The sequence below is a fragment of the Nannobrachium achirus genome (genome assembly GCF_963921795.1).
Source record: "Nannobrachium achirus genome assembly, chromosome: 13".
In the NCBI taxonomy this organism is placed as follows: domain Eukaryota; kingdom Metazoa; phylum Chordata; class Actinopteri; order Myctophiformes; family Myctophidae; genus Nannobrachium; species Nannobrachium achirus.
The window spans coordinates 37139477-37158525 of NC_137833.1; the positions used below are offsets into that span (position 1 = coordinate 37139477).

Sequence of the window (19049 nt, forward strand, 5' to 3'; positions counted from 1 at the left end):
TGTCCACGTGTGTGATGATGTCGCAGTTTGACGGGGCGGTGGGGCGTGGGGTCCTTGCAATTGTGTTTTTATTGGACACTTTAATGATTTTTTTCTCCTTCACAATGTCACACAATGGGTAACCCCTGTAAATGTCTACCTGGTCAGCTTTATATTGTTTGGTTTTGCGTGAGAAGTCTTCGAAAGGGAAATTGTTCAGATTAATTTACGTAATGTTTTTACCATGTCCTGGATTTTACACTATTGTTGTCCAAGGCATTTATCAAGTATTTATCAAAGTAGGAGTGCTTCCCTCGAACCGGTCTCAATTTTCAGATAACATAAAATATTGATATTTTATTCAGCCTGGCCACTTTTTTTTGCTGCGTGCAAGAGGCTAGCTGTCTACAAGTGTGTGTGTGTGTGTGTGTGTGTGTGTGTGTGCGTGTGCGTGTGCGCACGCACGCAGAGTTAATCTTTCAAAATGCTGGACCGATTATATTGAAATATTTCACTCTAATTTCAAAATAGAAGTCAATAGGTCATAGACGACTGTCGTCGCTGGCTGGCCACATTTTAGTCTTGAGATCCACCTTGGATTTCTTTCTTTTTAACAAGAATGGTACAGCAAGTTGAAACATGATGGTCAGATTGATGAAAACTGGTACATTTGGTTACATTTGAATAATCCTGAGGTTTTTGCTGTGTATATACAGTATAAACCTTAGTCTAGTAGTCCATTGCTTCCTAAAAAGTGCTTTCATATGATTGACAAGTCTAGTAATTCATTTTAAGTGAGAGGAGAGTGAGCAGGTAGGGAGGCGCGAGAAATCTGACATGCGGAGCAACAAGAGGGAAGAATCCCAGCGTGAAACTGACTGTCGCATTCATGCTGGCCTCGCGCCCTTGCCCACCCGCTGCCAAAGTTGAAATGTTCTTAACTTTTCTACACCATGTGCCACAATATATTCACATGAGGGCCGCAGCGTGACCCCGCGGATCCAAGCGAGTACACAGGCATAGTGGCACCTATCAGGGACGTGCAGAATGTTAGAGAGGCAGGGGCTGACATTTCTAAAAGGGCCTTTTGGTGAAAGTATCGAAAATAGCAGACTTCCAAGCTGGGACACGTTGTAAGCTTGGAGATCGGCTATTTCCGATGCTTGCATACCACACTGAACTAAGCATCATCAAGTCAATACTGGAGACGTGGCTTAACGGCATGGGTTTCAACACAGAGAGGGCAATTCTTGCTGCATTCAAAGATGCAAAGATGCTGCATTCAAGTTCAGGAGCGATTGGACATGGCAATTCTCTTGAATGCTAGCTTCAGGTATGGCATGGAAAGAGAGCATTTGCATTTATTTCACCATAGTAAAAACTGCATTCATGGTCGGGAGAGGGCACTTTTTACAGACGGCTAAAAGAGCAGGGGCTCAAGCCCCCTTTGACGTCTATGTGTGCACATGCCTGGCGCTTATTGTGTGGAAAAACCATAACAACATGTTTTCATGCAGACAGAGGCCTGCAGCGGGTGCCTGTCTGGCAGCCTTGACGGGGGCTTTTCCTGTCTGCTTCCTGGAGCCCGCTCTCAACCAAGAAAACCCTTACTCTATCTACAACACCGCCAGTGCCTCTGAGAGAGACGGTGTGTAGGGATAAGCAATGCGGGCATATTTACACCTCACATGCATGAATGCGACACTGCACCTTCATGCACACACACTCAAATTATTTTCTGTTATTATTTGGTGTCCTGAGCTATCCATTCTTCCAGAGAGTTACTATAGTGTCATATTCATTGGTTTTAGTTTTAGGATAGCCAATTATGAGGAAAGCCTTGATTTATAGTAGCTAAAAAAGGTAGTGTGAGCAAATGCATGATCAGATATAATTAATGGATTTAAAATGTACTTTCTTTTTTGGAAACTTTAGTTTTATTTTTTATTTTCGTTTAAGTTTTGTTTAAAGGAGGACTTCACCACTTTTCAACCTGTCTTCATATAATGGGTCCTCACTAATGTTCATAATAAAATAGCACAATTTTTTTCTACTCAGTCTGGGTCTCATAGGAGAGCTGTCAAATCCTTCCACCGGTGACATCATCGTGTGACAGATTCTTTTTAAACAATATTAAAAAGAAAACAAAAAAACAACAACAACAATGGCTTTCACTTTAACATTGCAACTTTTCAGGAATAAAAAGCCTGCCGTTTCTGTTAGCTTGCATTTCCCATTGATGATGTCACCGGTGGAAGGATTTGACCCGCCCACAGCTCTCCTATGAGACCCAAACTGAGTAGAATTTTTTTTTTGATATTTTATCATGAACATTAGTGAGGACCTATTATATGAAGATAGGTTGAAAAGTGGTGAAGTCCTCCTTTAAGTATTAGTCTTAGTTTTAGTTGACTACAGGGTTAGGGTTAATAAATCCCCCTCATCCCAGCCTCCTCTTCCTTGTGTATTTCTTTCAGACATGGGACTGCCAGAGCAGGTAGAGGAGATGTCTCCTCTCCTGCCATCTCTGGAGCAGGCTCTGGGGGAGGTGGAGGAGCTCGCATGCTCAGGGGCCTCGTCTCACCAGGCCCACTACAGCCACGTAACCGAAGTCACCCTGCCCTTGCTGTGCAGCTACATGTCCCGCTGGTGGCAGTGGGGCCCAGAGGGCCAGGCGGGAAGCCCACTCTGCACCTCCCTGACGCCCCAGCACGCCAGCGATCTGCTCGGCCACATCCTCCGCATCATCACCAACCACCTTGGCAAGGGCAATGCTGACTGGATGAAGCGGTTGGCAGGTAGGTCATAGGTTTGCAAACATAGCAACAAAAACACAATAACATTTGTTGCATTTACAAAAAAAATGAAAATACATTATATAAAGTGGTGGTGGGTGGTAAAAGAAGGGGGGGGGGGGGGGTCTCACTTCTCGCCTGTGAGAAGTGCTGGCTACCTTCGCCCCTGGTCACCAGAAAGGTGAATTTTCAGGGCCCTTTTGAAGGAGGCCAGCGATTTACTTGTTTTAAGGGAAATCGTCAACGAATTCCACACTTGTGTGGCAGTGTTGTAAAAGGAGAATTTTTCCATATTTGTATCATGGGTTTGTATGATCAAATCTTTGTGTGCGCTCCCTCTAGTGTTGTATCTGTGGGTGTCACTAACCTTTTGTAGGTGTTTGGTCAGGTAGGCGGGCACTGTGGGGGTTGAGGGCAGATTTGCATTGACTATTTTGAAAGTCAGACCCATTTTTAGCTGATTAACCATGTCTTCTACTCTGAGCCATCCTAGTCTCGCGAAATGTGTGGAGGATACATGGGACATGGGACCCAGGTCAAGAAGTAGTTGAATCAATTGGTTTTGGGAGGTTTGGAGCTTAGTCTTCAGTGCCATTTTGATGTTGGAGTACCAGGAGGTGCAGGCATAGTCATAGTGGGGCTGAATGATGGCCTGAGCAAGAGTCCTGAGGGCCCTTTTGTTGACAAAGGAGGACATTCTACCCAGGAATCTCGTTCTTTGATTTCCTTTTTTGATCACCATTGTTGCCATGCTATCCCCAGACAGGTATTTATCAAGAATACATCCCAAATAGGTTATCTCTGCCTTGCTAGAGATTATTTCTTTCAAATAACGATAGTTTTAAGCCTCCGGTAACACTGAGGTGCAGCCTCAGTTGCATGGTAAATAAATGAACCGTGTGCATCATCAACTTGACGGCCATGTCCATTGTCAGTTTATTCCCAGCCAATCATATGCAAGGCCAACACTGAGCTGCTGAAGAGCCACTTCCTGCCTTTGATGGAGAAGCTGAGGAAGCGGGCGGAGTCTGTGCTGCTGGAGGAGGAGCATATGAAGGCGGAGGGGCAGAGCGACCTCTCAGAGGCAGAGCTGCATATACAGGAGAAGTACACTGTGCTGGTGCGAGACCTCTACACTTTCTACCCGCTCCTCATCCCCTTTGTGGACTCAAACCGGTGAGGCGTTCTCTCATGGCACTTCTGTGTATTGTGTCTATTGTGAAATGATATTGATAGTGGGGCGCCCGCTGGCATACTGGTCCAGGTGCATACCACTTAGGCATTGTCACTTAGGCATGGATCGCCTGTTCGATTCCCGATCCGGACAACCTTTGCCACCTGTCATCCCCATCTCTCCCCCCATTTTCTGTAAGTCTACTGTCCTATCAATAAATGCATAAAAGCCCCAAAACAAATCTTTAAAAAAAAGGAAAATTATATTGATAGTAAAACAGATTATTGGCTGTTAAAAGATAATTCATAACGAGGAATTTATCCACATCATTTGGTGTGAAATAAATCCATTGTCATGCAGAAACTGTGTGATTCTAGCATATTTGAAAGGCTATTTTTCAAGTAGTTGAAGTCTATATAGTTGATGTGGTTCATGTATTTTTGTAATAATAATTTATTTAAAATCTACAAAGTAACTACTAACTAAGGTTGTCCTACAATTGTATTGGAGTAAAAGCACTATATTTTCCTGAAAATATTTTATCAACTAATAATGCAAAAACATGAATTGATGTAGTGCTGCTAGCCTGCTACTATTTTGATAAAGTGTTAATGTGTTAGTAATACTTAGCTACAGAACAAAACAAAGACAACAAAAAACATTTAAAGGTATCAAACACACACAAAAGAAAATGGTTTGTGTCTTTTGAAAGCAGCTTATTATTATAAACACACTAAAGCAATGTGGCAACTGGCCTTGTAGTAAGGGGATTTTATAAGATATTTGACCAATCTGCGAAGTAAATCGTTACCAAGAAATGTCTTCACCAATGTGTTTCTAAAGGTGTGTAATAATATGTACTAAAAGGTTGAAAAATGATTTGTGTTTGTGTCCCATTAACTTTACTATACAGGAAAAAAATACAAAAAATAAATATGCTTTAAGTAGCATGTGAGGGGTCAAACTAGTGGTTTTTCATGATGCTGAATCCATTGCACGCATTTGTTTTGCATGAAAAACATTCCTTGGGCTAAAAAACGGACCCACATAACGATGGTTTAGTGATGAATCATAACTTTTCACCGTTTTGTAGGGGTCATTTGTAGCCCACGGAATGTTTTTCGTGCAATGGATTCAGCATCATGAAAAACCCCTAGTTTGACCCCTCACATGCTACTTAAAGCATATTTATTTTTTGTATTTTTTTCCTGTATAGTAAAGTTAATGGGACACAAACACAAATCATTTTTTTATGAGGTTTCCCCCGGGAGTTGAATTTCAACCTTTTAGTACATGTTATTAGACACCTTTAGAGACACATTGGTGAAGAAATGTCTTGGTAACGATTTACTTTGCAGATTTTCTTATGTTCCCCTTACTATTGCAGCTTTGAATGGAAGAGACTTGAAATTTCTTCCATCTTTCCAGGTATCATGCTTATCTTTTGGGCAAATGATGTTAACAAGACATGACATGTTTGTGGCTGTCTGGTTTCAGAGCCAGATGGTTAAAGGAGCCCAACCCTGAAGCTGAGCAGTTGTTCAGCATGGTGGCTGAGATTTTCATATTCTGGGCCAAGTCTCATGTGAGGGTGACAATTAGTACATTTATTTTTTATTTTTTTCCGTCACCACACTACCACTGTGAATATGTTCAGTGCAAAGTATGCAATGTTTCTATGTTATGTACATAATGGGAGGGACCGATTTACTAGGCAGGCATTAGAGCTATGTATCATGCACAAATGTGTAGCGCTCACTACTAACAAGTACTCACATTTTTTATTGGTAAAGTAAAAATGTCAATAATACAATGAAGAAATACTCTGTACAAGTACAAGTCTGCTGTTCAGAATTTACTTGAGTAACAGTATTGACAAAAAGTTAAAGTACTCATTATGCATAAATCTTCCATTTTATGCTCTGACATCACTGTGATGTCAGGGGAACCACACTAACGGAATCCCTTTTATGACCATATATGGAGTTCTCTGATGTCATCAATATTAAGACCATATCTAACAGGACTTATTATGGGAATGCCCATATATAGAGGCCAAATCGGCCACATACCACACTAACAGAATCCATATGGCCAAGACAGCCCATATCTGTGTGGGTGGTTCTACAGACAGGGATCTCCATGTATGGGCATAAAAGGGATTGTATGTATGATGTCAGATGTCATAGACGTCATAGGACTTTCACATAACGAATAACCGAGTAAGCATGTTTGGGGTCTCAAAGCATATCTCCATATACAGTACATTGTTCTCCATATATGGGTACCAGGGGTCTCCATATATGGGTAGCTGGTCTGATATACATCACTGGCCAGATGGCCAAGACATGGCGCGTTCTCGCTTGACGCCCTGAGGCGTCTTACTAGTTATATACTGTAGTTGACTTGTATGTGCAGTGCTATCTAGGTACAGTAGTGCTGTACGTATGGCCGATTGGCCGTGAAATAACTGTATAATGTTATATAATGTTTACTTATTTATATTTAACAGAATTTCAAGTGGGAGGAGCAGAACTATGTGGTCCAGAATGAAATCAACAACTTGTCTTTCCTGCTCAACAACAACAACAACAAACTGTCCAAGGTTAGCAATGTATAAATTTAACAGCCAATTTGTGCACTTTAATATAGCGTATACTGTAGGTCTATTATCAAAACATCACGGCAGTGACTCCCACGTCCTTCTCCTACCTCTATGTTTCCTTTGTCTCTCCATAATGCCATGTAATGAAGCGCCAGCTCTTAAACTAGTAGGCCAATCTATAAAACTACTTGAACCCTAGCATCCTTATTCTGGGTAAAAGAGATTTGGTGTAGAAGGAAATACTAGCAGACCTGGTAGAGAGCCCTTGGGGTCTGAGGTCAACTAAGTACTGTATAGGATTTTGTGTTTAAATATAGATAGAGAATTCTGATATGGCTACAAACAATTCACTGCAAACCACTGTAGGAAAAAGCCTGGATCATTTATTATAGCAGGTAATGTAATCACATTGAAGTTACTATCCCCCTCCCTCCAGTCCACACATCTCTTTTAGAGCATATACACAGTCAAGTCCTCACTGTTAATTTAACCTTTTGTAGCTCTGACTCTGTACAAATGGAAGGGTCCATTTGTACTCTTAGAGCTAAATGAACCCTCTAGATTTGACTGTGTATATCGTCGTTGTCGGGTGGAAACCTTGGGTGTCCAAATAAACCTTACCCTTTTTTGTTATTTTGAAAACCATATCAAATTGTGAAAATAGCTTATCTACAAGTACACTCGTGCTTGTAGATCTGCTATTTTCACTACTTTTGTGCGACACTTTTGTATGATGAAGTAGGGCTTTAATTTAACGAAAAAACTTACAAATCTGTAACTTGGAGATACAAGGTTTCTGCGCGACAGCGACGATATGCTTATTCAGATTGGTGGCCTTTCCTTACTCAGGCGTCAGGCCATGAGACGAGGAAGACGAAGAGGAAGGGGGACCGCTACAGCACACACACGTCTCTGATCGTGGCAGCCGTGAAGAGGCTGCTCCCCGTGGGGCTCAGTGCTTGTTCTCCCAGGGACCAAAGCCTCATCGCGCTGGCCAAGAGCCACTTCTCTCAGGTACTGGAGGAAATGTGATGGCCTGGTGGTGCAACCCCCCCCCCCCCAAACCCCTGCCATTTGAATGACCGAAATGATGGTGATTGATGATTGCTTTGAAGTCCTTGGGTGAATGACACGGCCGGGATGGAGAGCAGGCATTTTGTGATGTTTCCGTCGCATAGATTTCCTAATGGCTGTGGATTGCTTTTCACAGAAGGACACTGAAGAGGATATCCGCGAGCATGTCTACAATGGCCTCTTACATCTTCAGAGCAAGGTACATGCACGGTAATGTATGGCAAATGGTCTAAACTCCGTAATATGCACCTCTGCTGATGAGTAAGTGCAAGGAGAGGTGGTGTGTATGTGTTGTGTTAAAAATGTGTTTCCAACTGCGTTGGACCTGGGTTATGGCCTGTCACAGGTGTAGGTCATTGTTGATAGAAAATCATTATATTCTACATGACAGGACAGCATCACGTGTAATCGATAATACAAGTAGATGAAAGCAAAGCAAAATTAATTCATGTTCCATTACATTCTGCCATCTCCCTTTCAATATACAAGCATTTTGCATATTGTTCTACACGTGTCAAGACAAGCACATTCTCTTGAGTTTGTAGCTGGAGCTCAAAGGAAGAGGGACAACCCGAGTGGGCATTCCCTTTTCTTTGACGATGGCTAGCCAGATTGAGGCAAGCATAGCAATGCAATTGGAGTGCATCTACTGTAAATTGTGGGAGGCAAAACGTTCGCGAAATAGATTTAAAATATGTGTACTCTTGTCACTCTCAGCATCCAGAGAAGTGTCTTCCAATAATCTCACAGTGATAAGTGACTCAGGTGCCATGAGAGGCTAGAAATGTCAAATACACAAATACACCTCAATTACTGTACATGGTCTTCAAAGCTCGCTCATCACAAACGTTGTGCTTCATCATGGACAAAGAACCTCCCCTTTGAAGCCAAATATTAGTGTATCTTTTTTTTTGGACCATGTAAATGTTCATGTATTAGGTGAGAGCTGATCCAAATAAGGAAATGCACACATTGTTTGTCATCTATCAGGGGGCTGCAGGGTGCTGGTGGCAGGAGGTTCTCTATACTGAACTCCCACATCATCCAGGGGCTGTGTCGGACCCCCAGAGCACTGTGGCCAGGATCCTGGACATTGCTCGAGTCCTCTATCACCTAGAACAGGTAGGAACACAAACAGCTTTTGATTTACAATTCACTGATCTGATTAGATGGCCATCCATACGTGGGTCAAGGGTCATGGTTAAGAACAAATAAAAGCAGTGCTCTTTGCAACTAAGAGAACAGTTCCATTTAAATTTCTAATATATTGCTACGCTTTTTCTACCTGTTTTCCTTGTGTTCAAGTCAATTGAAACCTAGTCTGGGATCACTTCACTTTTCGGGCTTGTAACCGGTCTGGAGCGGAAACCACAAAACGTCATGTTGTAGTACTCAAAGGACTACAATTTGGCCGGAACTATCCACCGGAATCAGTTTTAACCCAAAATAATTCCCCTGCGCTCAAGGACATACTTTTAGGGCCTACCTAATAAAGTCCTTGATGCGGAGTAGTTTTGCTTTTGAAAAAATTGTTTGGTATATATGCATCTTTTAGTCCAACTCGTAGCGACTGGAAAGACTACACTAGGCTACTCGAGCATTTTAATAGAGATTGGGGAAACAAACGGAGGGAACCAAATCAAAGCGACGCCGCTTCTTCTAGTGGTTTCCGCGCTTTAGGCGGAAACCAAACGGCCTGTTGTGAACGAACACCAGGTTAATTGAAACCAAATGGAAACCAAATGAAAGTGTCAATTTGCTTTCATTTAAGCACTTAGAGTCAAATTAACACAGGGTTTTGCTGCGCAGGTGGAGCACCCACAGAGAAGTAGAAAAGCTGCGTGGCATAAGGTCTTATCCAAACAGAGGAAGAGAGCAGTGGTGGCCTGCCTCCGGATGGCTCCCCTCTACAACCTGCCCAGGTACAACAATAAGCATGTGTTATCAGTGGTGTGTTCTAGACTTTTTTTAAGGGCATACTATAATCTATGATCTGCAAGCTATTCAGGTGGCCAGCGCATACGCCAGTGCATAATGCCTATCAGATACACTACTTTGAAAGGTTCACGAGGGCATACGCTTTTTCAAACAAAATGTCTTCACAGCATACTCTGTATACCCACGTGACAGGTAGAACACAGCACTGTGTGTTATGAATACAACCTCCATACTGCAGGTACAACAATAGGCATGTGTCATGAATGCAACCTCCATAGGTTCAACAATATGCATGTTTCATGAATACCACCTGCCCAGGTGCAACGTGTGCCATGAATTCAACCTGCACAGCTACAAGAACATGCATGGGTCATGAACAAAACCTGCACAGATAGAACATACATGGGTCACACCAAACATACGAAGTCCACCTTGACAACTGTACACTGACTGTAGAGCCATTTTTGCCATGCAGAGACCACAGCTTTAGTATGCTAATTGTCACAAGGCAAGCAAAGGAAGCTATTTTCAAATCACCAGCAAACTGTGATGTTTGTTTGTTTAGTGATGAAACTAAGAAAGATCTAAGAAAGAAAAAAAGTGCCTTCATTGAAAATTCCAACAACAGCGCCCAGAGTAGCCACTAGCCAGAATATGTTATTTATCATTACAGTTGAAAAATGCAGGGAGAAAAACTCTTGAGAGAATTATCAGTGCTATTTCAAGCTAAACACATTAATCTAAGGACATTAACAAATACTTGTAAAAAGATATTTTACAGGAGTTTAAGCCACTTTCGTCGGGAGCTCACGAGAACTACATGTGCTCAGCTCAGCGCCATAACCACGCCCCGACATTAACAAATACAATACATTTTTGTAAAACACCATAATGTACTTTATATTGCAGCAGTGATGTACAGTACAGCATTTAAGTGATACATTGCGTTACTCTCGCCAACCAAAAAAAATGGCAATTTCTTTTGACGGTCTCATTATGTATGTGATGGAACAGTGAATATAATGAACCTTGGCACAGAAGCCCTCAACAGCGCGTCAAGACTTCAAAGAGAGTCAATACTATTCGTCTGGGAATGTGAATGAGACCTCGGCATTGTGTAGGGGTCTTATACGGTAATTAGGAGCTAATGTAAACCCTAATTAGGCTATCAATCATAGTCCTGTCAAGGCAGTCCGATGGCAAAGTTATTAACATATGAAAGGCCAATAGTGTGCGATGGAAGACTATTATCTCAGATTTGGTGTGACATAACTTGTGGATATCCTTGTGCTGTTGTTGGTATCTGGTGACTTTAATGAGCCCCACAGATTATATGGAATAGGAGACCATGGTGGATTAATGGTAATGATATAATCATAAATCCTCCAGGGGCTGTATTGATTTCCCTTTGCTTTAGCTCTTTATTCCAGCGCCATCTTCACTTTCCTAAATCTCTCTCTCTGTCCTCTTCCCAGGCATAGAGCTGTCAACCTGTTCCTGCAGGGCTATGATAAGTCCTGGATGTCAGTAGAAGATCACAGCTTTGAGGAAAAGCTTGTGGATGATTTATCCGTAAGTGTCAAAGGACATGTCATACAGTGTGTGATCTGCTGTCACTCTGCGATAGTGGACTCCCAACAGCGATAACAGCAAACTAAAATAACACATCATAATCACTAAGTGTTTTGTTTACTCAAGCATTAAAAAGAGATTATCGCCTGCTTGGTTTAATGATTCGCTCACACAGCAGTAGAGTATAAGTCAGAAAACGTGGATGGATTTGGATAATGCTTTTTTTGTTTTTAGGCGTTTTGCTTTAGTGCGAGGCCATTCTGGATTGTCAGCATATTTTGATGTACCGGTACTTCAGGCATGATACAAAGAAGGGTTTGAAATTGGAATCCCATAGCCTGTCTCAGTACTGAGATGGAGAGAACTTTAAACTCTTTAAAGTTGGTAATGAAGTTGTGTGTGAGTGTGAGGGTGACTTTGTGTATAATAGTCTGTGTATTGGTCTGGCTGTGGACAGTTTAATCTAAAATTGTGAAGATGCCTATTTTCCTCCTGAAGCAGGAAAAACAAGAAAGCAGATTGGGTCTTTCTGCAATAACAATGAATGGAAGGCTACTTTTGTCCATCCTTTTGCTCCTTCTGGTCTCAACACACACACGCACGCACGCACGCACGCACGCACACAGACAGACAGACAGACAGACAGACACATACAGTACTTTTGTTGCTTATTCTTTTGACAATTCAAATATATTATGTTCATGTACAATATAAGCATTTTTGTCAATACAAATATCTATCATCCAAAACAAAATGGGAAAGAGACATCTACAGTGGCTTAAACATTTGCTAATTGAACTGGATAAGATTGCCATGCAGTTGTGTGCACGTGCCTGTGTACCCAATGTGATAAGGTTAGCCATGGTCGGCTGTGGATGGCCAATAGACTCATTAATAGAGAGCACACATGAGGGGCTTCACTTTGTGTTTGTGCTGCAGATGGCGGGAGTGGCGGAGCAACGTGGAGGTGCAGGAGAGGAGGAGAAGGGGGCGGAAGGAGCCACAATGCCTATTGATCCCCTCCTACAACTCATTACACTCTTCAGCAGGAGCGCTCTGATGGAAGGGAGGTGTGTGTGTGTGTGTGTGAGTGTGTGTGTGTGCGTGCGTGCGTGCGTGCTTGTGTATTTGTCCATTATTAGTTTTCACATGCAGTAAAACCCCCATCTCACTTTTATTACAGCTCCAAATCAATCTCCAGCAAAGTCAATATTAAGTTGTGACAACTAGTGACTCTTTGTCTGACATGAGTCCATTGCCTTTGTATGAGACATGTAATGCTACCTCACCCTCCCCTCTAGACTCACCTTGGAGGGCAATTAATTGTTGTATTCCCTGTGTTCAACGTAATGACTTTCTCCGAACATTATTTTCACCCTGCTTATTAGGTGGCACTTATGATGTGCACTAATGTGGCCTATCTCTCCTGTCCACAGTAAACTTGGAAGTGACAGTCTCTACATGTCCTATGCTGCTATTATGGCCAAGGTGAGAGAAACTACATGGACAATGACCTTGTTTACTGTGTAGTTTTAAGTGATTTGCTTGTGCCCTCGAATGACCGGCCAATCACTTTATGCAGTAATGTACTGCATGGAGACAAAGTCAATGTCATTCCCGTCATTCCCATGTGCTGCTGGCTAATGTTTGCAATCCAGGACGTTATGCAAACCATGTGCCTCTTGGTTCTCTGTATAAATCAATTTTTTATGTCCCTTATGCGATGTCAGTTGAATTCCCCATGCAATTTGGAAATTAAATGTCATATGGTCAAAGACACTTGTACACTAATTGCATAAATTAGTGTACCGATTGCTAACTTTTAGCATCATGTTCCTCTTCATTATATTATCAACAAAGCTAAAATAGCCGATATACACGCTCATAACGAGTGGCAACACATTGTGAGTGTATATGTATTCAACGTATAAGTATATAAGATATATAAACCCTTTTTGTGTTTCCTGCCTCCTCCTTGCACTATATATTTTCTCTTTATATTGTCTTTTAATTGTGCCAAATAAATCAAACCTCCCTATTGTCAGAGTCATTTGTATGCTCTCTGCTTGCTTTTTGTTCAGTTTCATTCTGCTTTTGTCTTGCTTGTTGTTATGGCCGTCTATTCTCTTCCTCCAGAGCTGCCATAGCGAGGAGGATGGAGAGGAGGAGGTGAAAAGCTTTGAAGTGAGGGCCTCTACTCTAACCTTCGAATATTCAGCTCATTGTTTTGTCTGCCGGGTTATTTTGGTTAAATAGATATTTAATGTAATTGACAAGTTAAAAAAGAGTAACTGACATCATAGACTGACATTTGTGCTTCCCAGGAGAAGGAGATGGAGAAACAGAAGTTGTTATACCAGCAGGCCAGGCTCCATGAGCGTGGGGCTGCTGAGATGGTCCTGCAGACCATCAGTGCCAGCAAAGGTAGTGCCTGTTTCCTGCTCTGTTTCCTAGTAGTTGTATCACTGCTGCCCTTACTGGCTCACAAGGGAGGAGACCCATTGGGATAACATCACCTGCACCCTACTCCTCACCATTCAACACCCCTTCTGACAGGTGCCGCCCCAGTCCGTAGGAGTTGGTGCGGCGTGTCCTCCCAACCCTGCTTCCCTCCCTTAAACATGCCCAATTGTGCTTGACAGCTTGTATAGATACTCAGGCAAGCCGGAGACACTCCTAATAATCTATAAATTGGTGGACAGGAACTTTACCCTTGTGCCACGGTCTGGCACCCAAGCTCATCTGTACTATGTAGTATAAGGTAACTACTCTCTTAGCTTGTGGCTGAATTACTGTAATTGAATCAGATCAAAGATTATTATCCAGGATTAGTCTATATATTAATTCATTACAGTAAGCTAGTTCTAGTACTGCAATTCATCTCATACGTCCTCGAATGTGCAGGACACGTAGGTGTGATTGGAGACCTCTAGCTCTCGATCTGGAGGCTTTTTTTATTTAACTTCAGGCAAAACCATGCACTTCAGTTCTGCTATAGTTTAATTGCGACCGTTAGGGAGCAGTTTACTATGAAAACCTCCACCGGCCGTCCGTCCGTCCGTCCGTCCGTCCGTCCGTCCGTCCGTCCGTCGGTCACACGTCACACGTCACACCTTTGCCCTGCTCATATCTCCGCATCAGTATGACATCACACCACATGTGTACACAAACCTTTGTGTACGTTGCTGTGGCAACAGTCTGTTGTTGCTGGTCTGTTAGTGTACGTTAGCAACCACCTTAGCAACCATGGTTTTACCCTAGCAACCAACTGTTTACCCTAGCAACCAACTGTTTACCATAGCAACCATGTTTTTTTACCCTAGCAACCAACTGTTTACCATAGCAACCAGATACGCAGAGCAGGGATCTCCATATATGGGCATAAACAGGTGACATCACACTGATGTCAGATACTCAGAGCAGGGATTTCTCCATAATATATGGGCATAAAAGGGATTCTGTTAGGGATCTCCATATATGGGCATAAAAGGGATTCTGTTAGGGATCTCCATATATGGGCATACAAGGGATTCTGTTAGGGATCTCCATATATGGGTATAAAAGGGATTCTGTTAGGGATCTCCATATATGGGCATAAAATGGATTCTGTTAGGGATCTCCATATATGGGCATAAAAGGGATTCTGTTAGGGATCTCCATATATGGGCTTAAAAGGGATTCTGTTAGGGATCTCCATATATGGGCATAAAAGGGATTCTGTTAGCTGTTAGTGATCTCCATATATGGGCATAAAAGGGATGCTGTTAGGGATCTCCATATATGGGCATAAAAGGGATTCTGTTAGGGATCTCCATATATGGGCATGAAAGGGATTCTGTTAGGGATCTCCATATATGGGCATAAAAGGGATTGTATCCCAGATGATGCCCTGTTAGGAGATCCACACTAACAGAATCCATATATGGTCCTACCGACAGCTGCTATAAGCCAACCCTGGCGATAAGGTCTGAGTCGAAGAAATGCTTCTTTCCTGGCAATAATTGCCCCTTTATACTGTAGGGCTCGTTTGTGTATTGTATGACATCACGCCACATCATCGGCTGAGGACTGTGTGATGTCATCATATCTCCATATATGGAGACATAAGTTGCTCATGCCCAAATATGGGCTGGTGAGGTCAGACTTAGTGTGATGCGTAGGTTATCTCCATATATGGAGATTCAACTTCAATGAGTAACCATGGCAAACTGTCAACTGCCCGTATGTCTTGATAATTGGTAAAACAAACTTTTGGCCTATTTGTGGAGATAAGCGACCAACGGTCGCTTATCTCCCGATTAGGGAGTCTTACTGGTGTCCTTCCTCAAGGTTAGAGCCAGTGTGATCCCCCTCTTTCCGGTAGTATGTTTATCTCTGACACATCATGTTGTTTTGTGATTTTAATAATGGTGTGTTTCTTCCCTAAAGGTGATATGGGCTCTGTGATGGCCTCTACTCTGGAACTAGGTATTGCCATTCTCAACGGTGGGAATGCCACTGTGCAACAGGTACTGTATTAATATTATTTCATAATTCATATGATACAATTATCCTGACTGTTATTTTGCTGATGTTAATTAGTGATCTCTGGTTATATGGTCTTAGCAAAGAGACTTCTGCTGTATCACAATTACTTTTATTTTCCATTTTGAACCTGTTTTACTACGATAGAAATGTAGGGGCTGTGCTATAAATATCACTGTGCAATTACCTTCTCAAAAATACACATGGGTAAGTCCGAAAGTCCTCTATCCAATCAAGAAACAGGCAGCAGACTTACCTGATGTCTGTCATGCCCAACTGCACACTGCCTAAGCAGTTATTTACAAAGGGGGAGCAGATAATTTGTAGGTTCCATCTTTATCCCGGTCGATGTGCTAGACTGACATTGTGGTAATTAAGTGACGCTGAATTGGCAAGGTGATTTAGCTGCCTGCTATAAATTGCATGAGGCTGTGATTGACAAAAGATAAGTTTGCCTCCCTTTTGGATAGGTTTCCCGATTGGATAGACTTCAAGGGAATTCGAGCAGAGTAGACAGGGATGTGCTGGGCACCTGATTCAGCCCGGGAAAAAGAGTTGGAGAGGCCCTAATTTTTATTTATTTTTTATATTTCGTCGTTGTCGGGTGGAAACCTTATATGTCCAAAACCGTTTGTTTTGTATTTATCATTTTAAAAATGATTTAAACTAGTGAAAACAGCCGATCTACAAGCACACAACGCCTCGGCGAGGTGTGCTTGTAGATCTGCTGTTTTCACTACTTTTGTGCAACGGCCTTGTATGAAGAAGCAGGGCTTTGCTTTGCGAAAAAATGTATACATTTGAAACTTGGAGATACAAGGTTTCTGCCCGACAGTGACGATTTACTTTGTTGGCCGCCCAGCCCCCAAAATGGAACGAAGGCTGACATTTTATTTTTAATTTTTTCCTAATGGCCAGCCTGGACCGGCCGGGAATGAACCGGCCGTTCGGGAGTTGTCCCGCTTTTCCCAATGGCCAGCACGTCCCTGACAGTAGAACTCAGCATGACCTGATGAAGATGTAATCTGACATCGAAACGCTGGCCTTTTTTTCCTAAGCTTTGCACCCTGTGATCCAAAAAGAAAACGGGTCATATTGTCCGAGTTGCTCCGGTGCCTTCTTTATTCAAATATGTGTCTGCTCCTGAGATGCAACGAAACAGCCTGATTTTGTCTTGAAGTGGAACTAGTCTTTGCTTCTGAAAATCTATATTTCTCAAATACTACTTATCGGTTTCTTCCTGTTATGAAGCAAAACTATGCCAAATTAAATATATTACAACATTTCGGACATTACTGTTTTTTGATTTATTCGACAGTACAAGTACAGCCAATACAATAGAATTGTTGTACAGTACAAGTACAGTTAAACACCCTGCCTAAAAGGAACATCCCAAATAAGTCCTTTTACTGTCTTTTTTACGTTGGAAGTCCTATAGCTGGGTAGAAACTGGTAAAGTTTGTGCACTTGGTGCAACGTTTTAGATTTTTGGTATGGTGTTAGGTATGGGTATAAGGTTTTCAAGAACCATCGCAAACAAGTTGGGCTCGCCCCCTAGTGGTCTGTTTGCAATGAATTCAATAGTAGATTTGTCAGTACATGGTTGAAACCCCAAATAATTGATAAAAGAGATTTTTCAATGGATTCTGTTACTATTGGGTATGATAACAACATACTAAAAGTTCAGGAAAAAATAACTACCGGAAAGGCACCATTTTCAAGATGGCGTCCACGATGGCTGCCGGGAGCTTAAAATGCTGGAAAAACCATTAAGTTGGCACATTTTGGTGAAAATTGTTGTTATGTTATTTCTAACAGCTACTGTAGTAGTCTAGTATTGCTAGGTTACAGGTCACAGTGTAACATGGTAAATAAGTTAAGTGATATTCTTTTAGAGATGCGTTCTAACTTGTTGTTTTAACTAACCCTTTTTTACACATTTCTTTTTCATATCCCAGCTAAATCATTTGTAATCTCTACAGTGTTCTAGGCCTGAATCCTGATTCACACATAGTTAAAATAGCAGAGCTTGTAGATAGACTATTTCCAGGCACAGGCTTTACTGTATGTCGAGGGGCATTGCACTGTTCCTCCATTCAAAAGCTGTCATTCAACAGTCCTATTAATTTCTATGAGTGCTGTTGCCTTGAGAGGGCTATGCTGTTGACACACTCACAGTGATTACTGATTAGCATAAGAAGCCCTCTTATGTCAAAGCAAAAAATAGCCAATATCCCCTCCATTTGATACCCACTGCCTCATCCATTCATCTTTCCCTGTTTTTGATGTGTGACAGAAAATGCTGGATTATTTGAAAGACAGGCGAGATGTTGGCTTTTTTCAAAGCATGGCGCGACTCATGCGGTCTTGCAGGTGAGTGAGCACAAGGCTGCAGGTTGATGATAATCCGACGTGTTTTGTCACCTGTTACAGAGGGTGACAGAAGTCACTGAGCCATGCTAACTGATAAGAATACACCACAGAAAAATGGCCATAGCACTAAAGCATGTATGTCTCATGTGCCTGTGCGTTTGTGTGTGTGTGTGTGTGTGTGCGCGCGCGCGTGTGTGCGTGCGTGTGTGTGTGCGTACGTGTGTGTGTGTCCTCTGGTTCCCAGTGTGCTGGATCTGAATGCATTTGAGAGGCAGAACAAAGCAGAAGGATTGGGCATGGCCACGGACGAGGGCTCTGGTACAGTATGAAATGAAAAATCTGTTTCAATACAGCCGTGTCACAATGGTCACAGGCAGCGGTAGCATCCTTGGCCGTGAATGAACATGCCCTTATCCATTCTCTCACCTTGGTCGCTGTATTATTATCCACGGCTCCTGTCCTTTTCACTTAATGCTATGCAAGCTCTTCCGTCTAACTCCCTCCCTTCCCTTTGTCTGTATGCCGTGTCTCTCGCTTATAAGATCACAGTCAAACTGTTCACATTTTCATTTGGAATAGATTCCATCAAACATCCCCTCTGCTTCCATTCCTCTCACCCACCTGCCCTTATCTCTTCCTCTCCCCCCCCACCCCCCCCTACTCCCCTGCCCCCAGGCGAGAAGGTGATGCCCGATGAGGAGCTGACGCGCGACCTGTTCCGTTTCCTACAGCTGCTCTGTGAGGGACACAACTCAGGTCACTTTTCCACACAGTTCACACACACACACACACACACACACACACACATACACACACACGCACGCACGCGCGCACGCACACGCACACGCACTAGGGCTGTCACGATTACGACATTTTTCATGACGATTAATTGTCACTCAAATAATTGCGATTAGCGATTTAATTGTGTATTTGGAGCTGACAATTACATTTCTGTTTGGCTTGTAGACTTTGAAGTTGCACATGGCATTTATGACGCATAACCTAAATATGCAAT

At 42.4% G+C, this 19049-nt stretch overlaps 1 protein-coding gene across 1 annotated transcript in view; it reads left to right on the forward strand.

Moving 5' to 3' along the window:
• ryr2b (ryanodine receptor 2b (cardiac)) overlaps positions 1 to 19049 on the forward strand; it is a gene marked incomplete at both ends in the record, with an annotated part of 144061 nt that overhangs the window by 87434 nt on the left and 37578 nt on the right. Inside the window, 17 exons of the mRNA XM_080740696.1 lie at positions 1497 to 1627; positions 2457 to 2777; positions 3710 to 3950; positions 5446 to 5533; positions 6461 to 6562; positions 7403 to 7567; positions 8618 to 8749; positions 9437 to 9549; positions 11041 to 11137; positions 12077 to 12207; positions 12574 to 12625; positions 13274 to 13321; positions 13462 to 13561; positions 15566 to 15645; positions 17958 to 18034; positions 18279 to 18352; positions 18710 to 18790. Of these exons, the coding sequence (XP_080596822.1) occupies positions 1497 to 1627; positions 2457 to 2777; positions 3710 to 3950; positions 5446 to 5533; positions 6461 to 6562; positions 7403 to 7567; positions 8618 to 8749; positions 9437 to 9549; positions 11041 to 11137; positions 12077 to 12207; positions 12574 to 12625; positions 13274 to 13321; positions 13462 to 13561; positions 15566 to 15645; positions 17958 to 18034; positions 18279 to 18352; positions 18710 to 18790 (2033 nt within the window). The remainder of the gene's footprint in view (positions 1 to 1496; positions 1628 to 2456; positions 2778 to 3709; positions 3951 to 5445; positions 5534 to 6460; positions 6563 to 7402; positions 7568 to 8617; positions 8750 to 9436; positions 9550 to 11040; positions 11138 to 12076; positions 12208 to 12573; positions 12626 to 13273; positions 13322 to 13461; positions 13562 to 15565; positions 15646 to 17957; positions 18035 to 18278; positions 18353 to 18709; positions 18791 to 19049) is intronic.